This window comes from Hipposideros armiger, unplaced genomic scaffold (assembly GCF_001890085.2).
Source record: "Hipposideros armiger isolate ML-2016 unplaced genomic scaffold, ASM189008v1 scaffold_8, whole genome shotgun sequence".
In the NCBI taxonomy this organism is placed as follows: Eukaryota; Metazoa; Chordata; class Mammalia; order Chiroptera; family Hipposideridae; genus Hipposideros; species Hipposideros armiger.
Window position 1 is genome coordinate 5241013 of NW_017731358.1, and position 22538 is coordinate 5263550.

Here is a 22538-nt window from a genome sequence, read left to right on the forward strand (position 1 = left end):
GGCCTTCAAACCAGGTCATTTTCAGGGGCAGGTCATCTGGCTGCAGACACGACGAACTTCTCTGTCCCGCGTTCACGGGTCTCTATCCAACACTAAATTTTCTCAGGGGAACCAGCACTTTCACACACTTGCGCTATTCCCCCTTGACACACCATGTCTAGTCTCAGCATGACAAAAAAACCAAAACACTCGGGCTGGCCAAATGGTGCATTGGTTAAGAGCTGGCTTGAGACGCCAGAGGGCCCCGGTTCAGATCCCACATATGAGGGCCAGTGACATTGCCCTCTACAGCTAAGATGCTGAACAACAGCTCAACCTGGAGCTGGGCTGCCGTGAGTCTCACCAGCGACGGCATAGGCTGCAGCCCCTGTGGCAGTGGGTTGCCATGGGCTACCGTGTGTAGCCAGCAGCCAGCATGAGCGGCCAACAGGCGCTGTGAGCGGCCGTCCAGAAGCCGGTGACTGATCTGCCTCGCCAGGGAAGAGCGTAATGATGGTGCCAACTTGGGCCAGTGAAGCAACGTCCTCCACAACTAGACAGAAGAACAAAATGACAGCAACTTATCTGTTCCCCTTCCCCCAATTCCCCAATAAAAATCTTATAAAAACCCCAGAACACTCACATGGTGAAAGCTCACTGGTCCGCCAATCCTATGCTGTTTATCCAGACTCACTTCCATTTGTCTGGCTGCCTCTTCACAGCTGCCTTTCCTGTCCTACACCCTTACTGTGACAGTCTCCAGACTTGGCCATCAATCCTCTGCCCTGTGTTCATCAGGCTCTGTCCATCTGAAAATCCACCCAGGCTCACAACTTCAACAACACGAATAGTATTTCCTGTTTCATGTGCCAGGCCCTGTGCCAAGTACCTGCGTAGATTATCTCATGCAGTCCTTATAATAATGCTACGAAACAGGTATTGTGAATTCTGTTTTAAACGTGCTGAAAACTCACTACAAAGAGGGGAAATAATTTCCCGAAGATCACACAGTGTGCAAGTGATGAAGATAAATTTAGAATCTCGTGTCCATCTGCACCTTAATCCTGTACAATTTCCTGTGTTTCAGGGTGCCCTCTAATCTTAACTTCCCAGATAACTGACAAGAATAAATATGTGCTAAGTTCTTCACAATAAGCTTTACACACATTATCTCAGTCCTCATAACAGCCCTATCAGGTAGTAGATACCATCATCACTGCCTTTCTCTAGTTAAAGAAACAGACTCAAAGAGATCAAAGAATGTGGCCAAGGTCACATAATGAAAACTCGAATGGCATATCGAAGGCTCAAATCTAGGTCTGTATGAGTCCACAGTCCACGCTTGTAAACCACTATCAAACTGTCTCCCAAATACACACCTATATTTCCCACTAGTCCTAGTCACCTGGTGCCTATGGACTTAATATGAATATGAATATCCCTGTGACGTTCCACGTCCTCTCCAACTACTGCATCTTTTCAATGAAAATGTTACCTTCTCCTGACTTCCCCCATCTTCACCCCATCCCCCAGAACCCATTTATCCTTTCTTCCCTCGAATAACTCTGAAATATACCTTTTACTTTCTCTTGTTGCTGCCACTCAGCCCTCAGTTTCCTGCCTAAATTACTGCAAGCACTTCCTTGCTGGTCTTCCTGATACCATTGCCTCCCATACACCGAGCCATCTACCCCCACCAGGTCCACTGCTCTAGTACACTGCTTTCACCTTGTCATTCCCTCAGTCAAAACATAAATAAAACAAACATAAAATAAAATAAACTACACAAAATTACCACAGCTACCAGTCATCTACAATGCAAAAATCCAATCCCCATATTCTGGCCTTCAAGGTGCCCTCTTCTTCCCCAGCTAGTCCAAAGCTGCCATTCCCTGTTATTTCACACCACTGTTCTACACCAAGCATCCTTTCCAGCCATACTCTACTTACTGCTATGTGAATATATTGTACCATACTCATTGCCCCATATTTGTGCTCACATCTTCCCCCCATGAAATGTTCCACACCCAAATATCCAAACTCTTCCCATCTCTCAAAATACATTTCAAGTCTCACCTCTTCTTGGTGCCTTCTTTGACCAACTGAGCCCATTCTGATTTTTCTGCCCTCCAAACTCACTACTCCAGTGTCTACCACAGTAGTTCCCAAACCTAGCCTTAATTCAGAGCTCTCTGAAGTGTTTTATTAAAAAATACTACTTCCTTGAGATTCTGATTCAGCAGGAGCACCCCCAGGTGATTCTGATGCATTTGCATTTTTATTTAAACAGTTCATGTGGAGACTTAAGGTCTGTTCATGATGGGGTAGCAGGTATCAGATTTAACCCATCTATAAACTAGTTGAAAGCATTGGTCAACAACCAACATAGACCAATGGTCCTTGAAGGGAGGGAAACACGTAAGCCCCATATTCACCCTGGCTTTCTCCTTGAGGGTATTTTCCTAACTGTGGAGTAGAGAAATAGGAACTGAGCAGAGAGCAGCAGTCTTGATGGGTATTAAAACAAACAAACAAACAAACAAAGGTTAGCATTCAGGACAGGTAAGGTGGTTGGAATTTCAAGTGACAAATATTATAGAAGAGGGAGTTAAGAAAAGGAACCCTAAAAAAATCTTCCTTTCAATTTTCTTCAGGTCTTTGGCCAATTCCTAAGCTGTGCACAGGCAAGGCAAGGCTCCAGAAGGTCTAGCAGAGAACAGCTGTAGGAGATGGAGGAGTTACATAGAGATGTTAGAGGTTACACAGTGCTGGGGAGATGTTGGAAGCTCTTATTCAAACAGTGTGAAGAGACTTTGGTGAATACTCTGGGCACTGAGTTGGGACCTCAGAAAATCCAGGCTGTAGGAATAAGAACCGCATCCTAAGAATAAGGGCTACACTCTAGGATTAATGAAAAGATGGAAGTAGACCTGCCACAGCAAAGACTAAACCAAGACTCAACAGGATCAAGATCTGCTGGCAATTTAACTGCATCCTAGAACAACACTTACCAGCATTTATAGAAAGATAATGTAATCTAGAGTCTATAAAAAACACATCATTTACAGTATCCAGTATATAATAATATGTTATTAGATATATGAAGCAGAGAAAAGTGATTGCTAATAAAAAACAAAATAGTCAATAGAAGCAGACCCAGAGATTATCAGGCTATGAATTAGCAAATAAGACTTTCAAAATCACCATGATTAACATCTTAAAAAATGGGAGGGAAAGGGACAAAATGGATTAAATGATGGAACACTGCATCAGAGTCTAGTTTTCTGTTTCCTGGAGCCAAAAGCATCCTGATATAAATAGTGTTACGTTCATGATGCTTAGCAAAATATTGTATTCACTTATTGAGTACCCACTTTATTCCAGACATTGAAAGATCCAGGTCAGAGTCTAGTGAGGAAGACAAATGTATTCACTATTACATCAACTTTAAGTGTGAAAAGGACTATGAAAAGTGTATACTACAGGCTGACAGCACAGGAGCACTTGTTCAACTTGATACAGGTAGAGGTAGGGAAAAGCATGGATGGCTTCCAGAAGGTGGCAACAGCTGAACCACACTTGAAAGAGACAGGATTTAGGTGCAGAAGGTATAGATGAAGAGGTCTTAATGACAGGAAATGGCCTGAGCAAAGGCGTAGAGGCTCATAACAACATGGAATAGAAGTGCCCCAGAGCATAAAGCAAGAAGTAGTGACAAGGGATGGTAAGAGACAGAGAGGGCCAAGTCACAAAGGAGCAAAGGTCAAAAGGCAGAGGACCTGGGCCTATATTCAGCCACAGTGGGGGAAGCACTGAAGCGGGGTGATATGGTCAAATTTGCTTTGAATCCTGAACTGGGTGTCTACACGGAGGCCCCCAGACAGACAGTCATTTATCTTATTGCAAAGGGGAGTCCAAGCCAGCCCTGATCTCATAAAACAAAATCAACTGACACATTGCAGACTTCTCACCCACTGAGGGTTCTCTGCCTCCCCACCACCACCACCCTGGTCCTTATTTCCCCTCTCTACTCCTTTTTCTCACAAACCCTTCAATGTCTGGGTCAAAGAAGATAAATATCAAGGAGGAGATAAAGATAACATATGAAAGGTGCCTGGCACAGTGTATGACACATCGTAGAGGCTGAATGCATGGTAATTCCTTTCCACTTCCTCGGGGTTCAGACAGGACAAGCTGGCGGTCACAAAAAGTAGTCGCTTTCTGATTAGAGAATCCAGGCTGCAAAATTTCGTGCTAAAATCACACACTGTCCTTGTAATGAGCCGCAGCTCAGCTCTGCTGGGAGAAGCACATACTCACATGAGGCCTTAAAAGGCCTTTCTCTTTGTTCTTGCCCTCCTCATGCTAAGCGATGTAATGAAAAGTCTCACCAAGTCCATTATTAATATAAATATTCTCAGACTTTAAAGAAGGGTTTTTTGCATTTTATGTCCAGCCTGTTTTCCTGGGTGGACCGAACCCATGCCGCACTGGCAATAGACACAGTATGCCCCCGTGGGGAAGGGTGGTCACCCAGGAGCCCAGCGAGGGAAGCAGACAAGAAACAGCATCAACCAAGCCAGGAGTCAGCCCAGGCAGCCCCGGGGCCAAATTCCTTCCATCTGAACCACAGATGCTGATAAAATACTTTCAGGAACCGAGTGAGGGAATGTATTTCACTCACTTCCCAAAATATAGAATTGAAGAGGTCAAACCCTATTTAATCCAAGCTAAGAAAATAGTGCCCGACTTTATCCCACAGCTAAATTTAGGCATGAAGTGAGATCTGGCCCTTGGCAAATTCATTTAAATGAGCTAATGCTTGTTCCCGGCATACAGGATACACTCAGTAAATGGTACTGCAAAACTGGAGTGTCTGCTGGATTCTCAGCCAGTCCTCCCACGCATCCTAAAATCGGCTGTGCCAATCACTTGCACATCTCAGAAAAAAATTTCCCATGGGCTAAGGAGCAGGTGGCACTCCTTCAGGAATCCCTTTCTGAGAGAAGGGGTGCTGTGCTGCTGGGGGTCTGTGCTAGGTGGGCTTGACCTTGGGCTCAGGGAGAGAGCTAGCACTCCCCTTTCCCCCTCTTCCCCCGCTTCCAGCAGCAGCTTCAGCAGTGGGGCCCAGGCAGGTGAGGGACCACATGGGAGCCAGGCTCAGGCATATCGGGAGGAGATGCTTAGTCACGCCCTCGGCTTCCAGGTCCCACCTGGCAGAGCATCCCCTGCAGGAGCTCAGGAAGGACGGGCCGAATGAAGAGCCCAATCACTCCTCAAAACCCTCCGTTTCTTTAACCATCTTAGTCAGAGGACTAAGGTGAATTCCAGTGTTTAGACAGTGTCATTGTCCCTAAGAGTAGGGCAGATATGCAACCACCAGATAACGCATGGTAATGTTTTTAGTAACCTTCGTCGCTAACTCTCTCACTTTTCTGTGTTTTAAAAGGAATTACAATTTGAATTTAATGTAGTCATCCATCCTCCTTCCAAAATGTTTTTGGGATTGTCTTCCACTCCCGTCCTACTGTCACCATCCTAACGTGGAGGCCTGTAGTTCCCTGCCTCCTCTTCCTCCCCGGCATCCAGCCGGTCAGCCATCTGATCCATTCTCTTTCCTTCACTGTATCCAGGGTCTGCCGCTCCCCCTTAGAGTCCCACTACCCCCTCATCTGCTCACACATGGATAAAAGGACCAGGGCTGGATTCCCTGCCTTCCAATCTCTCCACTGCAAGATGAAACTTGCTAAAGCCCCAGTTGTTAAGTGGGAGTGTTCGAGGAGCGTCTCTTGAAACCACTCGGCAGCAGCAGGTGGTGCTCTTGTACTCCCAAAAGTTTTGTTCCAGCCGGCAGCCCAGTGAGTACAGACTGTGCTATGGTCCACGTTTTTTGTTTTGTTTTGTTTTGTTTTGTTTTGTTTTTTCATTGACTGTGTGCCTCTGGGGAACACCGAGTTATCTGAGACACTGGCCCTGACATCCAGGAATTTGCAATATAATTGGGGGACTGAGGCCTTTGAGCATAAATGTATCATCATTTGAGCTTTATGCCTTATGGTTGAAACAGGGCCAATTTGAGGGAGACAGAGAAAACTATAGGAAGATGCCCAGAGGGGAGAAAGACCATCTCCAACAGGGAAGAAAGGGGAGGGTAGCATTTGAGCTAGACCTTCAGCTAGGGTAGGGTTTCAATAGGCAGAGGGGAGGGAGGTTGTATAATCCAAGGCACAGGAAGGGGTGTCCTGATGACGGGGGCTGAATGCCAAGTCCAGTCTCACTCTCCATTCTAGATCTTCTGACTGCACCTCCTCTTGACATCTCATGGCAGGGTCAGCTCCCCAGGAAAATCTAGGGCAGGACAAGGGCCCCTCCGAGGTAGGGCCAGTCAGGCCACCGGATCTGCATGGAGAAACTGACTATCCCTTTTCTCTCTATACCAAAAAAGGCTTGTCTTCTCTCACCCCATCAGCAACTGTCCCCACAGCAGGGCCTTTCTTATCCTAGAAAAGCATCTCTAAGCGGGGCGGGGTCGGGGGTGCTGAAGGTGAGCCAAAGGGCAAGAAATTGAGGTTTCTTGGTGGACACGGAATGGGGAACATGGGGTAAGAACCCTTCTGGGGTTCCAGTAGAGGCAGATTTCCTTCAGGGAATTCATGTTCCTTTGCGTGTTTCACCACGGATTTTCTGCTTCTCCCCAAGATAAGAACCATGAGGCTTTGGCTCTGGCTGGGAATGACCTCAGGGAGAGCCATAGGACACAGGGATGGGGCTGTGTCCTGGAGCGAAGGCTTCTCCTGAGGAACAGCGACTACTCCTAACCTGCTCACACCTAACTCGAGGCACCAGCAACATTTTCATCAACTCAACATTTTCCTCCTGGAACAGTCTCTCCATGTGTACGTGTCAGAAGACACTCTCTTGTATTCACATATGAGACCGTGCCTCTCTCTATTTGAATGGGACAACCTAATTCCCTGGGCGGAACTATCCTAGAATTTCAAATTGACCAGCTTGAGCTACAAGAAACAAGGGCACCTCCATAAAACATCGTTTTCTCACCTGAAGAAGCGGGGGTCAGAGCTGTAGACCCTACCCCATCCCTCCTCCTATCTGAAAAACTCATCACAGGAAGGCTACATGGAAGAGTCTAGAATCCACATCAAACGAAAATAGGCCAGAGCTGATGGGAGTTCACCTGGAGCAGGCGAGACAGGGCGGGTCAACAGGACTGCCTCTGAGTCATCAGAGGGCTGCCGTGTGGGAGGAGAGGTTAGTTCTGGGAGGCCCCAGAGGGCAGAGGAAGGCCTGAGGGGACAGGACTTTCTAACACACGGTGCTGTGTCACGATGACACGGGCTGCCTCGCAAAGCTGTGGCTTCCTCAGTCCCAGAGATGCCCAGCAAAGCCCGGGAGAAGGCATGGCTGGCAGGGAGTTCTGCCCTGGCTGAGGGATCTGACCCTCTAGTTCAGAGATTCTGGCATTCTAAGATGCTCCCGGGAGGCAGGACCGGAACCATTCATCAGAATCCAGTTGTCATCATGTTCCCTGGTGATTCAGGCAGCGGTGTGACTAGATGTCTGGCCCTCTGTTGTGACTCCTGGTGATCGACATGACATGGACGCCATGCATACCTCCCCATGGAGTCCGAGCTCCAGCCACACTGGACAGTGGGTGTTACCAGATACAGCCCGGTCTGCACTTTGAGGCTCCTGGTCTTCCCTCTTCCTGCACCCCAATTTCGGCTGAATGTCTCTCCACCTATGTTGTCCCCATAGCAGTGATAGGTACCTCCATAACTTTCCCTGTGTTACAACTATTTGTTTGCCAGTGTCCTCTGCTCCGATGTGGTCAGGCCCGACTCTAGCTCATCTTCCAATTGCCCGCCCCCAGCAAAATCTCCGGCACTTATTTAACTGGCTTATCTTCAGCAACAGTGTTTAAGATCATGCCAACCTGGTCACATGCTTCCGTTTCCCTTTCTTTCTACTAAGCAGCAGATCTTGCATCTAATATTCACCTGTCAGTTCCTTCTAAAGATCCCTTCCTGGTTTCTCCAGGCGCCAGGTCCCTACCTCACATCCATGCGCTGCTGCCACATGCCGCCCACTGTCTGCCCGGCACCCTGGTTGTGAATGAGGGTGTCCTGTTCGGCCTCCCTCCCCAGGCCACGCAGGAGAGTCTCCCCATGCCTCTCTCCCACTCCGCATCCTCTCTCTCTAAGTGACCCAGCTCAGGTCTGTTTCCACAAACCTACCGTCTTCTGAGCACCTACTGGGCTCCGGGCACGCTCGATGCTTCATATACATTTTCTTTCATTCGCATGACCATCTTAAGGCATATATTAAAGTCTACACTGTACAGATAAAGAAACTGCTCGGAGAGGCTGAAGAGGCCACAGGGCGCCAATCGGTCAGGGAGTGGCTAAGCCCAGATCTCTGTGGCTACAACGCCAGCGCTCTTTCTAGAATCCCCGGCTGGGTCTTCTGGCCTGTGCTGCCTCTGCCCTCTGTGGGAGGCCTGAGCCATACATGGAGCCCTCCCTTAGCTCCACCCGAGGAAGGAAGGACTGCAAAAGGGACGCTAAGCGACATGGTCAGAGAGAACGGCTGCACGAAAAGGGTAGGGTCAGTAACAAGCTGGAGGAGGTGCAAGGGCAAGGAGAGCAGAGGTCACGTGGGAAAGGAGGTGAAGGGGTGCAGTACGGCTGGGTGGACGGTGAAGGGAAGGAAGGCAAGTGGGTCCTTCAAAGTCAAATGCCCGGAAAGGAATCTTGAAAAACACCCTCCCCCAGAAACTGACTTGGTTTTTTTTCACTTGATACATGTAAATTGTACCTGAATGTCTTTCATTCTTCAAAAAGGGACTTAAGACGTTTCTTCCACTTCCTCTACTGGGGCAAAGCTAACATGTTTTCTTTCTCTTTGGATCATCTCCCCAGTCTTTCCCCCATAGACTAGTGTACAGTTCCCCCAACCCTAACCCCTGCTGAGTAAGCAACAGAGAGAACTTGGTATCTAAGTGGTCACTGTTTCTAAGCCACCTTTTTCTTATCGGAGTCACATCCATGCTGAACCTGATTTTCCCTACACTGTTTCCCCATCCAGTGCCGGGGGTAGGGAGACATGGTCCCCTGCGCCTAGCCGAGGGCCTGACACATAGCAGACACTCAATGTCTGCTGACAAGTGAATGCTTCTCGGTTACTTCCCTGTGCCTCACACAAGTTCCACCTCCGATCAGGACCTTCTTTTCCCGGCTCACCTAAATTGCTGTGGACAGAAGCAGCGTGACAACCTGGATTCCGGAAAGGATTGTTAACATAGCATCACGTTCTTGGTTCCAGGCCGTAACCACGAGACGCACAGTTCTAATGGGGCCCATTCATAAGCAGAGGCCACATATGCAGGCTATTTACACACAACAATTCAGGTCCTGGCCCCCTCCAGCCCTCGTGAGGGACCTGGGAGGGAGCCAAGCCTCCCATGCCTAGCTGCTTCCTCCGCTGGCTCCCACACCCTCACCCCTGGTGCAGGCCTGGTGACCGCAGCATGCAGCGGGGCTGAAAACACAGGCGAAGGAGAAAGCAGAGGGGGCAAGGATGTGAGGAGGAGAAAAACAGCTTTGGAAGAAAACACTCACACATGCAGCCTGCAGAACATTGTGACTTGGATTATTTTTGGAACCTAATGTTTCTAATGTTCAAGGGGAGGAAATGAGAAAAAGTAAGCAGAGATTCCCAGGACCAGCAGGCTGGAAATAATACAGGACACTGTGTCCTGTGTTGGGGTGGAATACAGACACACTTCCTCACCCTGGGCCCAGTCAACAGGGAGTGGAGGGGGCAGTAGTTTGGGTCCCAGTAGGAGGAGGGAGGGGGAGGGCGGGAACAAGAGGGCACCACAGCCTTTCTCCAAAAAAAGCAGGAAATTACAAACCACCCATAAGGATCTTGCCCTTCTGGCTGACCCCAAAGGTCGCAGCTCTTTGAAGCCTCTCTCCCAACACGAAGGGCTCAGGCAATTGAATCACAGAGATCCGTCAGCTCGCCCCCTGGAGGCCTGCCTGGCGCTTGCCCCTGTACCACAGCAGTGGCCAGGACACAGGTCAGATGACTCCTGCCCTCCATTTCTCCCCAGCCACTCCTGCCACCTCTTAGGCTGCTGGCATATGTGCCCTTTCTCCTGCAGAGGGAGAGGGAGGGAGAGAGTGTGTGTGTGTGTGTGTGTGTGCACACGTGTTTTGGAGTTGAGGCATGTGTATTCTTTCTCCTGGAGGGCAAGGGGTGTGTGTGTGTGTGTTTACATGATGCGTGTATGTGCGTCTGTGTGTTGGAGCTGGGGGAGGTGCCCCCGCCTCAGAGCAGAGGGCTTACTTTCCCATGCTGCCTACCTGTCTCTATCCCAGGCACACCTCCTAACCTCACCAAGTCTCAGCTTGGCCATCTATACCATGATGCTCATATTCACGCCCACCTGGCCTGCCACACAAGATCGACGGGCGACCAAATGACGAAGCACCATGATGGATGACTGTGGGTGGGTTTTTGCTTCTGGATCACAGTTTTCTCTGTAACAGGAAGGGCTGGACCAGAAAATATCTAAGGTTAGGGGTGTGAGAACGCTTTAAAAACCGACATTCAAAAAAATATTATGTATTATAATGACTACAATGGCACTTCAGTTTGACAAATGACAGTGGGGTCATGCTCACTGCTGGCTTGAGAGGCCTGGGGTGGGAGCTGCAGTGCAGAGAAGGAGCCGTGGGCCAGTGTCCAGCAGGAAGGAGAGGCCATGCAATTTCTCCACAGCTGGCGCCCCTGGCTCTCGTCAGCCCGGGCAGGATGGGACTCTGGGTGCTACTGTGGGCCCTAGAGAGTGATCAGAACTATGTACCCCTCTGAGGGAGAGGGCAGGAAACAGCAGTGGATGCTTTGCCCTGTGACAGGGCATCCTGGGGACATCCTGAATTACTAATGTGGTTAACAGGACATACAAACCGCAAAACAATAAGCACGTAACCCTCAGCACAGTACCCTGCTGTCTACCGTGATGCCCTTGACCAGTGGGCCCCCAAAATATTTTCTCAGGGTGAGTAGTAGCATGAAAGTAATGTTATTTTGTTTGCACAGACCTTCAAGAACATCAAGATGCATAGGCATATTTTTTGGATGGACTGTAGGGAGTGTTTCTGGCCCCATGTTTGCAGGAAGACAAATATGCTCCTAGCTGTCATGCAAAGCAGAAGGTGACAAGAGTCTCAGATGGAGAAGGTGCATGGGGAGAGGCGACCACATCCCCCTGGGGAGAACGGCTTTCCTCTGTGGCTGCTTCAAGGACAGACACTGTTTTTCCAGAGGCCTTTCAGTGTGGCATCTCCCCCAACTCTGACCCATCACATATGTCCACCATTTGTTCCTCTCTTATGCCTCACCCAGGGGCTCCACACAACCTAGTGATCTTTGGGGGCCCCCAGGAACCTACATCACAATTGCCAACTTCTCTCAAAGCTCTTCCATTAGGGACTCCTGAAAATTATTTGGAGCAAGTTCATTAGGGAGATAGCATCAATGGCACTCTGCACAGTCTCAGCAGGTATTGGAGGACTGATGAGTCAATCATGACTAAAATAGTGGAGGGGGAAGGAAAGAAAGCCGATGCCTAGGAAGTAGCTATGTAGGGTGAGGCGCAGGGCCGGGCACTTCCGCATACATCACCCCACTGGCTTCTCATAAATACCCTGGGCAGCAGCTTGGCCTTTTTTTTTTAAGCAGGAAAATAACTCAACAGGTTATGGTTCTGTTAGCTGAGAAAAGTTTCTTCTTTTCCATCACCACCCAAGATGACAACCCTGACGAGAAAAGAGCCTCTTGCAGACATAGCAAAGGGAGAATGAACAGCAAAAGGGCCACAGTTGTTAGGGAATTGTTGAGCTTTAAAGGGGCTTAGGCACCATTTAGCGCGTCAGGTCTCAAAGGAGGAGGCATGGCAGGCACATTTGGGTTGGGGTAGCTGGGGGTCTTGATCAAACTAGTCTGGAGGTGCTGATACGTCCCTTTACAAGCCTATTCTCTATCACCACGACCCCTGCCACCTCGATCAAGATCACACACATGCCCTGCCACCCCACTTCTCACGTTGAAAGACATTTTCACAAACAGTATTGTATGTGAGAGCAGTGCATGTGGAAGCAGAAGAAAATTCAAAAGTCACTGAGCTAGCTCAGATTCTTCATCTTTGTTTCGTTGGGAACAGAATTGCGGGTTAGAGGTTAATGATATACCTAAGGTCTCCCTACTGATAAATGGCACCCCGGGACGAATCCAAACCCCCACTCACACAGCTCCATTTCAACATGAACATGGCACCCATGGGTGAACAGAATTTCACCCTGCGAGAATGAATATGTAGAAAGGCATTTAAAATTAGGGTCTTCAAAGGGAGCTTTCCCATAGGTGGGGTGGTGAGGGCAGGCTCGGGGAGCCACTGAAGCCACTCCTCTAAGCAATGAGAGGTCTTCATCTGGGCAGATACCTTGGTCACGGAGGAGGTGGGCACCGAAATATCCTCCCAAGTGTGGCGATAAAGATCTTGTCTGGGGCGTGTCCCAAGCATGGTTTATACATGAAACAAACACAACATGCTGCATAAACCAATAATAAGTATAAGCCCAACACTGGGAACCCCACTGGGTAGCTTTGTCCACTCTTTTGGGGACTCTCCCACAAGAAGTAAGAATATACTCCTCCTTTTTGGAATGGCTTTGGACAAAACTGCATATGGGCCTCCCAGTATAGCCTCCTTCATTCAGAAGCAAAGTCGGTACAGGTCTCTCCATCAGTTAAGTCTGGTTATGCACTGGAGCCCTTCTAGGCACTTCTCCTTGCCTATAAAGGCTGGAAGACTGTGGGCCTTCTCCAGATCAGAAGGCAGGTGGTGTGGCAGCGTATTTCCTGACACTTCTCATTCACATCAGCACGCAGATGGGCATCCGAGATGAGGCCGTGCGGCTGTGCATGGGAGGTAGACTTTTCTCTCTCAGGGTCTTTTCTAATATTCTAAGGTGTTCTAGGCACCCAGGAAAGGGGAGGGGGACTAGGGAGGATCCTCCACTGAGCAGCAGCCACCCTTCCCTTTTCCAAGGGGACATCTACAGTAAGTCTACGTAATGACCCTTAATACCACACAGCACCCCCTAATGGGAAGAGGCCTCCTTCTCTCCGGTAATAGGATGTGATTACAGGGCAGACACCTTCATCACACAGGCTTCACTGCAGCCGAGGGGGCAGCTGGCTGGGAAACAGGGCTGCAAAGAGAGCCGTAATCTGCGCCTGGCTAATGAGGAGCGACCCGCCTGTGCTCTGTGAACACAGTGCAGGACAGGCCCATTAGTTACAGACCAGAGGGCACAGGGCCGAGGCAGTGCTGTTCATCTTCCAGCAAGATGCATTGTGTGTTCCTTGAATCACCTCTGAATTACCCAGCCCTCCCCCAAATTGCTCAGTCAGGCTTTCCTGTCATTCCCGAGCTGCAATACACCCTCCTGTCTGAAAACTCCCCAATCACAGAGGCTGTGCCTAGGAAAGTGGGGTGCACACAGCAGACAAAAATAATATTAAATAGGAGTTTATAACAGCTTGCGGCTCCAGAGCAAAAAACTCGGGCCTACTCATCTTTATCCAAGGGCCCTGTTTTGGGCTCATGACAGCTGGTCAACAGAAGTTATTAAATGAATGGGTGGCCTGCTTTATGAATTATCTATACAACAGAGTCCCTCCTCCCTAAATGCTTAATTAGGAGAGAGAATGGCACGTTCCCCACCACCCCCAAGACGAATGCAGGGGTTCATCACAGAGGCCAAGGGAAGGTGGTCAGGGGTCACTTCCTTCTCCAAGGCCAGCTGGTAAATGGGGAACACCACCCATTAATCAAGCCCTGGGAAACAAGCTGTCACCCCACTGGGCCCGAGGGGAAACTTGGGGCCCACCTCTTTACAAAAATAGAAGCTGGGTGATCACCAGGCTCCTCCGGTTGCCAAGAGCTTCCTGGATCTGGAACCGGAGGCCTCGGACAAGCCTCCCACCAGAAAAGGCGCCCCGATGTGGCTCACACAGTAACTATTTCCTCAGGCCCTTGTTTAGATGTGGATCTGCATACACACAGCCTTCCCCCAAACCACCCCATTCCTCACCCCCTTTCAGAAACACCAAATAAGTCGAAGGCCGAGGCACATAGTTCTGCACAGATATTTTAAATGAATCTTGAAGCAACTTAAAAGGACTGTTCTTCCCGCCTGCCCCACACCCAGCACATTTTCTGTGGCGGCTGGGTCAAGCCTGAGTCAGGCTCACCACTGACTCAATATCAAAGTATTCCTGGGCTGCTCACTTCCCATCATCCTTTCACTCCCTCTGTTTTGTTTTTGATATTTTCTCCCCTCCCCCCTCCACACACATACCACACCTCCGTGCACACATGTGCATGCATGCACACTTCTTTTTTAAGGTATGAACACACCATGGAATACGGATCCTAAACTTAGGAGTCCATGTGTTGAATTCAGGGATTGTGTCCTTGGATAGGGACAAAAAAATATCCCTGTATTTTCAGTAACCTCTAACTGAAATATAACATTCTCTTCCATTGTGCATGCAAGCAACAAACTACTGTTGCCAACACCCTGTGCCTCTGACATCAATGGAAACACATGCATCTTCATATCACATCAGGGCTGTTGCCCTAAAATAGCATTTATGCTCGTCGCTGCTTCAAAATGATAGTAGTTGTGAGAGCTCAAGCATCTCTTGTCATTTAGCATGTTCCTAAAGAAGTACATGTTATTTTTAAAAATTCAGTAACTGCACTTCCATAGTTATTATCCAAGCCCACACCTCTTATTTGGTACATTTACAAATGTTATTCTGAAAAGGGGTCCACAGGCTTCACCAGGCCAAAGTGCTCCATAGCACAGAAAGGTTGAGAGCCCATGTCCAGTGAGCGTTAGGAGGTGGGAGCTGAGATTCTCCCTAGTCATCAGGGCATGGGTCAGGGGGCTCGGGGGCTCATAAGCAGTGCTCAGTGGTAGCGAGGCAGGTCCTAGGAGCAGAGGACCTCAGGGTTACTGGGTGAGAGCTTGGGTGGGCTTTGGAGCAGGAAAAGTACTGGCTCTGTGTAATCAGCAGTGTGCTCTTGGGCAAGCCACTTCACCTCTCTGAGCTTCCCTTTCCTCAACTATAAAATTGGAGTGATAATAATACACCATATGATTCCTGTGGGCATGGAGTTGGAGGGCGTGTGCGAGGCAGCAATGACTGCTTGATACCTGGCACCTGGCTGACTTCCCTCCCTGGCATCTTCTGGGGCTGGGCTATGGTGTTTTATTGTTTTGGGGGCAGGCATTACCTCTGCCCTATGCAGTCTTCCCATATCCCTGAGCGTCAGGGATGCTGTGAACTACCTCAAACTCTACAACACATCTAGACAGACGAAGTCCCCTGACTCGCTCCTGTCCCTGGCTCACTGACATGGGCACCCAGGCCAGGCTGTAAAGCACATTCCTTGCTCCAGAGCAGAAGACACCCTAAGTAAAAAGGAGATGTTCCAGACTTTTCCACAGGAAAGGGGCCTGCTTCTGGCTCCACAGAGCAGATGTCTCCTGACCTGGTGTCGGATCACTTCATCAACAGTGGCAGCGTTCTGCAGTCAAGTGGCCCCTCCCAGAGCAGGTCAGGGTCAGACAAAAGAGCCCTCAGGAAGGTCAGGGAAAACTTTTGCAACACCTAACATTGTGCAAGGAACCCCTTTACATGTCTCTTACAAAACTGGCTTAAATGATGTTCGAAAGTTCTGTTGTAGAAAGAGGATGTGCGTTCTGCAAAAATTACGTCTATCGGTTTTCTTCTGATTATACCTGATAAGAGACTGGAAAACACATGAAATTCATACAGAGAAATTAAAATCAACCATAAGCCTGGCCCCTAGAAATCAAAGCTATTAATACCGTGGTGAATTTTCTTCCAGTTATACCTGCGCTGCCACTCTCACACAAATTGGGATCATAGAGAGCTCTGTATCCTGATTTCATCACTCAAAAATACTCAGACATTTTCAACGTGGGCTCTTAAAAGACACAAAACCATTACATCAGACGCAGTCAATATGTGAAATCACAGGTTACTCAGAGATTTCATGGTATTCCTAAGAGAACTGTTGTGCATTTAAGTATATTTTCAGAAAACTGATAAGGAGGAGAGTCCATTTCACGCCTTCTAAAGCACATATAATAGCACACTCTCTTCTTTAGCTTGGAGAGAATCTAGAAAAGATACTTTTGTGTCCCTAGCAAAGAGGCACTATAGGATATTTTTCTTTTTCACTTTCTCCCGCGATAAGGGGAAAGCTTTGAAAATTCACTGCTGGGGAAAATGGGGTCTTGCTTAAGTGCTGAGCAGGCTAAGGAAAAACCTTCAGAAAGAAGTGATATGGCGGAAAGAGCACTGCACTTCAAACTGAAAAAAGCTGGATTCATACATCAAGTCTGACATGGTAGCCCCAAGATCAAGGAGCACCCATTTCCTTGAGCTTCAGCAGAGACACTACCACCCACCTCAAAGGATCGAAGAGCTGTGCGGATTAAATAAGGTTCTGTGTGCAACGCTTTGTCATAGTCAAGTACACGGCACGGCAATAATCATATGTCACGCTGCTGTGGCTGGTAACATATTGTTAATTCTGTTGCTCAGCTGGCTTGAACCACTCACTACATGTCCTGAGAGGGACAGTGTTCCACAGCGGGGGGGGGGGGAAGCGTGGACTCTGGAGCCGTACTGCACTTCCTTATTTAGCCTCTCAGTTGCTTCATCTGTAAAATGGGACAATACGCCTGCCTCAGAGGACGTGAGAGGATTAAAATGAGTTCACTTACACAGGTGCTTAGAACAGTGCCTGGTGCCTAATAAACACCCGAGAGGGGGAGCTTTAAGAAGTCAGCGATCAATGGCCAAATATAAGAGTGACGTGTGTGCCAGCTAAAATCAATCAGCACATTTTTTTTTAAAGCTTTCCACACAAAGTAGTGCCATTAATCAGAAAGTTGGACTTAGCAGCCTCTATCAGTTTCCCTAAAAAGCTATGCGCCCTCCCCTCCGCCCCCAGCCCCAGCCCCAGCCCCAGCCAGGCCGGCTCCCCGCCTACCTTCTCCGCGTCCTGCTCGAAGAGCCGCAGCTGGAAGCACTGGTCCAGCTTGAGCTTGCGCACGTGCCACATCTGGTGCAGGTGCTGCCGGGTGGAGTGCAGCTTGTCCAGGAGGCTGGTGATCTTGGGCACCAGGCTCTGGAAGTCGGCGCTGCCCGGGATGCAGTTCCGCCCCGAGAAGCCGTCGCTGCAGCGGATGCATTGCAGCAGCCGCTGCCCCTCCCGGTCCAGCTCTTCCACAGGGGCCTTCAGCACCTTCTTCTTGAGCTGCGTGTGCTCGTCAATGAGCCGCCGAGAACCCTCCACGTCCACGGGGAACTCCTTGCGGGCCAGCATCTCCTGCAGGTCCTCCAGGCGCGAGAGCAGGTGCACGGCGCTGTTGAAGAACTCCTCCAGGGAGAGCCGCAGCTCGATCCACTCCTCGTGGTTGTAGTCCAGGGAGCCATCGAACTCCTCGGTCAGCTGGGAGGGGTCCACCAGCTTCGTGAGGCCCTCCACGGACACCATGCTCGTCTGGGAGGGCAGACACACAGAGGGAAGACTCGGTGACGTGGGGGGAGTGCGGGGGAAGACCAAGGCAGCGGCCGGCAAGAGGAGAAAGTCAAGGGGAGAGGCTGAGATACTAAGTCCACAGAATAATGACCACAGCCTGCTTAGGAAAGGGCGGTAGGAGAGCACACGGCCCACTGGGCAGGAGCCACAAATCAGCCAGGGTCAGCAGTTTCAACAGACTGGCTGGCTGGCTCCGAAGCCTCTCTACCTGCCCACCATTGGCCATTCCCGGAAAGGCTGCCTTTACATCTTGGCTGCCTTTATCTTCCTCCTCCCCAACCCCCCAGTCCACCACAGCAGGGCTTCAGATGCTAGAAGCAGGAGAAGCTGGAAGAAAAAAGAGACCCAGTGCCTGGGTGCCTAGTTCTCTACAGCTTGAAGGCCCACCCAGGCCCGTGTCCCAGGTCATCATCACAGCTGGATTGTGCAATGCGGGTCAGTACACGGGCCTCAAGGATCTCAGTCCATCTTCCTGCCTCCGGGGCCCTCCGCCCCACCCCAAGGCTCCCAGGGTAGCAGGTGCCCTTCTCTGATTTAGCTGCCCTAGGCTGAAGCTTGGGCGTGGGTGGATTTAAAAGCTTCCCAGGTGGCTCCAATGTGCAGCCAGTAACGCAAACCCCTGCTAAACTAGATCCTATTACTCAGAGTGTGGCCCTTGAGCCAGCAGCATGAAGACCACCTGGGAGCTAGTCAGAAATGCAGCATCTCAGACCTCTCCCAACTCTGCTGAGTCAGAATCTTCATGTAACAAGATCCCCAAGGGACTCTGTGCATTCAGCTCTGTGCAGTCCTGTTCTAGGGCACTTCCCCCTTCAAACCTGGCTCAAAGCTGACCACGTCCAGGAAGTCGCCCCTGATTATACTCACCAATTAGTCTTAAGTATCTGCTACCAAACAAGCCTGTGCTCTCAGTCGGTATCAGGCATTTCACTGGCTGTTTGTAAGGGGCTGCTTTATAAATATTCTTCTGAGTGGGAGGCCTCCAGCTCTCTCTCCTGTACTTTTGGTTTGGGAGGCAGAGACAAGCTTACTTAATTTGGGGTGAAGGGAGATAGGAAGTGCTGGGCGGCTACACTGAAGCAAAAGTGTTTCAGGACTTCTTGGAAAGATTATTTTCAGTCTTTTCAGGTTATAAATATATAGGCTTGTTGTCACCACCTCTGTATAAACCAACCAAAAGCACAGAAAGCATTTCCCTACAGGACTGCTGGTGCTGGGTAGGGGTGCTGGCAGCGTGTGACTGTTTTCATATCAAGTCAAAATCTTTTTTGTATTATTTACACAGAGTGAGACTGCTTCGCTAAGGTGGTCAGGTGGTTGTGCTCAGATGGCAGATATTGGGGCCACCACCCCACACACAGACAGACACTCCTGGTCCTGCGGGGGAAGGGTCTGGAATGTGAAGTTGTTGCAAATTTCAGAGCACCCCTGCCTTTCCCACATACACACGTGTGCAGGGTCCATCCCTTGCAGATGAGGGCTAGAATCCCAAGAAAGGGAAACAGCTCAAATTTGTCTCGAACAAAAGTTCCTAAATCATTGATTTAATGTGATGTGTTATTAAAATGCCTCAGGGACACATATGTCCTCTAAAAAAAAAATCTAGTTAAAAACTAACATGTCTTCCCTGTGTATAAAAGTAATGCATAATTCTTGAAGAAAAATGAAAAGCACAAAGAAAATCAAAATCACTGGTAATCCTGCCATCTCTAATAATCTACTGCTAACATTTTCATGTGTGTCTCAGCCTTCTTCTCCACATACACACTTAAAAGACAAATTTCAGATTATACTGCCCATATTGTTTCATACATGCCTTTTTAATACAATATATCATAAGCATTTTTCAATGACATTTTTATAAATATTTTTTATTGAGCTATAATTCACATATAACTAAATATGATTTTTAATGGTTTCATAGTATTTGTGTACTAATGTCATCAACATTAATTAGCAGGATACAAACTAGATATATGTGTATGGATATATATGTATATGTGTGTACACATGTATGTATACTATTGCAAAAAACATGGTGATGAACATCCTTGTAGACAATTGTTTACAACTATAATTAGATTTTCAAAAAGTTTTGTTTACTTCTTATATTAAAAATATGTTCCTAGGAGAAGAATTGCTAGATCAGTGGATATAAACCCTTTCTTCCAGCAGGATATAAATTCTTTTTAAGGCATTTGACCCAAATTACAAAGTTGCCTCCAGAAACAATTGTCCTAACGGTATACAGAACTGCCTAATGACACTGTCTATTTGGAACAATCTTGTGATCCTATTTTTCCTCCCAGACACTAATTAGTAAGGCCATAGTAGCCAAGAAATCCTGACATACCAGTCCCAGACATGTGTATCATAGGGTAGATAGAGAATTGCTGAGAAATGTGTGGGTGACAGGAGGGGTAGGGAAAGGGGGTGCTAAGAGAGAGGTCTGGCTCACCTCAAAGATGAATTTGGAGCTGCCAAAGTTGGTCTTCTGTTTCTGCCAGAAGTTGTCGGGTTTGATGATGAGGGCCACATGGATCTCGGCTGGGAAGGCTTCCTGCAGTGTCTTGAGGAGGGGCTTGATAAGGTCCCACTTGGAGCCTCGCATGTCGATGATGACGGTGAAGCCACGTTTGCACACGTCCTCACTGTGGGTAGGTCAGAGACAGGCCTGGTCACTGGGCAGCTGAGACTTTCAAGTGCACAGTCAAAAAGCATCCGGACATCTGCATTCCTTTAATCTGGACCACCCTTCCACCTTCATGCCGGGTCTCCTGGCCGCCTTCTGATCTAACTCAAAATGCACTGCCCCAGCAAACCTTTCCAGGTTAACCCAATCTGACTGAGGGCATTCTCCTTCTCCTAGCGCTTAGCAAAAAAGTCAGCCTTACGAAGACGGTCATTCACACTTGTTGGGATGTTTACTTTTGGGGGTATTCACAATTATGTCTGATGTTACATTTAATTTTTGTCTGTCTCTCTTGATCCTGGGAGGAATCATGTTTTCCCCATTTGAATACAAACAAGCTCTCTAAACACAGGGACCCTGTCGCCCTTAAATCTGAGATGGAAAGTCCCTGGCGTGAGTACGGTCCTTCCCCACGCCCACATCAGTGGCAGTCACTGGCACACTTCACCACTGACCCCAAACTGCACCAAAGAATATTTTTCGATAAAGATTCTAGGCAGATTCTATCAAATGATAAGAGACGGTACACAAAGTGTCAATAATATAGATTTACCACCACTGAATTTAAGATGTGTTACTTGTAGTTCCAAAGGTATGTCAACTTTTAAAAAGCAGGTTGCTGAGTCATGCTGATCATGCAAAGGTAGCCTAGGGTGGGCCTGGTTAGAAAGGCGGAAACAGTCTGCTGTCTCATGTGCTTCCATGATAAGAGTCGGGGTGTAAAAAGGCATATTTCAGAAAGCTCAGAGAAGGAAAGCTCCTCTCAAAATCAAGGGCAGATGAAGTGACAGTGGCCATCTTTAAAACGAGAAGATAAGCAGGCTAACTGATTAAGATGCATTTATATAACCTATTAAGTAGCAAAGTTTATTTAAATACTTGGAGTTTAACTATAAAAATCAAAAGAAAAACCATGAAGGTCAAAATAATTATAACATCTCAGTTTAGAAGACAGTTTATGTTTTGTAGATGCGGGGGGTGGTCTTCTCTTCTTCTTGGCTTATTTAACCTATTTATTTGAGAACTCAAAATAGACTTTGGTTACTTCACATTTTTATATAAACACTGGTGTAGCATTTCCTGAGGATCTTTCACTTAATTTCCAAGTCCCCAGACTGTACTTGCTTAAACCACTGCGTATGTTACATGACCCACAGATGTGCAGCACCACATATCAATCGCTTCCAGCGACTGGAGGCTAAGTCCACAATGGGAAGATTTAAGCCACAAATGGAAACAAAATCTCTTTTCAGGCTTCCTTCTCAAATCTCAACAGTGATGAGAATGTCACAGCCTGGGGAAGCGACCACAGCCCCCGTGATTGTGCAAACATCTCAAGCTTAAGTCAGCTTTCTCAGTCCTCCCAGTTAGATGCGGAAACTCCCCAGGCAGGAGACTCTTTCCATGTCTTCTTGTTGATACAAAGGACTAGACTCAGCATGGGAAGAAGCCTGAGTCGTTTATTTCTCCCCAAACTCTGCATCCCAAAGCAAAGGAGCTACTTCTGCTCCTTCTTTGAAATGTTGAGTCAACAAGTGGCAAAAGTCTTCTACAAATTTGTCTGCCCTATTGTCTGAAAGCAAGCGATGTTTTCTTAAATTACAGAAGTTCTTTCCCATTATAAAAGAAACACCTGCTAATTATTAAAAAAAGTTAAAATATTCAAAGAACTGTATAAGAGATGCTCATTAGGAATTTATACTATCTGGCCTATTTCCTTCCAGTCTTTTTTGTGCATGCAATTTGTGTCTGTGCAGTATAATACCATGGAGTGTGCTACTCTTCACTGTAACAGAGGTTTTTTTCTCCTGTCTAAAATTTCTTTAAACTGGTACATTTAATGACACATAGTCCGTCTTATAGCTCTACCATAACTTATTTATTCACTCTCATTACTGCTTTGTAGACATATCACTCACATATCTACCGGCAATGCACGGATACCCCTTTCCCCTTTCTACATCCTCTCAGCACTGGTCACTGAAATCCTTGCCCATGTTCTAGGAAAAATATTGCATTACATTTAAATTTGCATTTCTCTGATTACTAGCTCTAGCTTATTGGCCTGGAAGTATTTCCTCTGACTCGCCTGATAGTTCTTTTATCCACTTTTCTCCCGGGATTCCA

General features: G+C 48.0%; 1 protein-coding gene across 24 annotated transcripts in view; it reads right to left on the reverse strand.

The window, feature by feature from the left end:
* KALRN (kalirin RhoGEF kinase) overlaps positions 1 to 22538 on the reverse strand; it is a 655970-nt gene that overhangs the window by 402497 nt on the left and 230935 nt on the right. For all 24 annotated transcript variants that reach the window (XM_019652336.1, XM_019652320.1, XM_019652304.1 and 21 more), the window contains exons 4-5: positions 20178 to 20370; positions 17168 to 17680 (exon numbers count right to left, since the gene is read on the reverse strand). In XM_019652336.1, coding sequence (XP_019507881.1) covers positions 17168 to 17680; positions 20178 to 20370 — 706 coding nt within the window. The remainder of the gene's footprint in view (positions 1 to 17167; positions 17681 to 20177; positions 20371 to 22538) is intronic.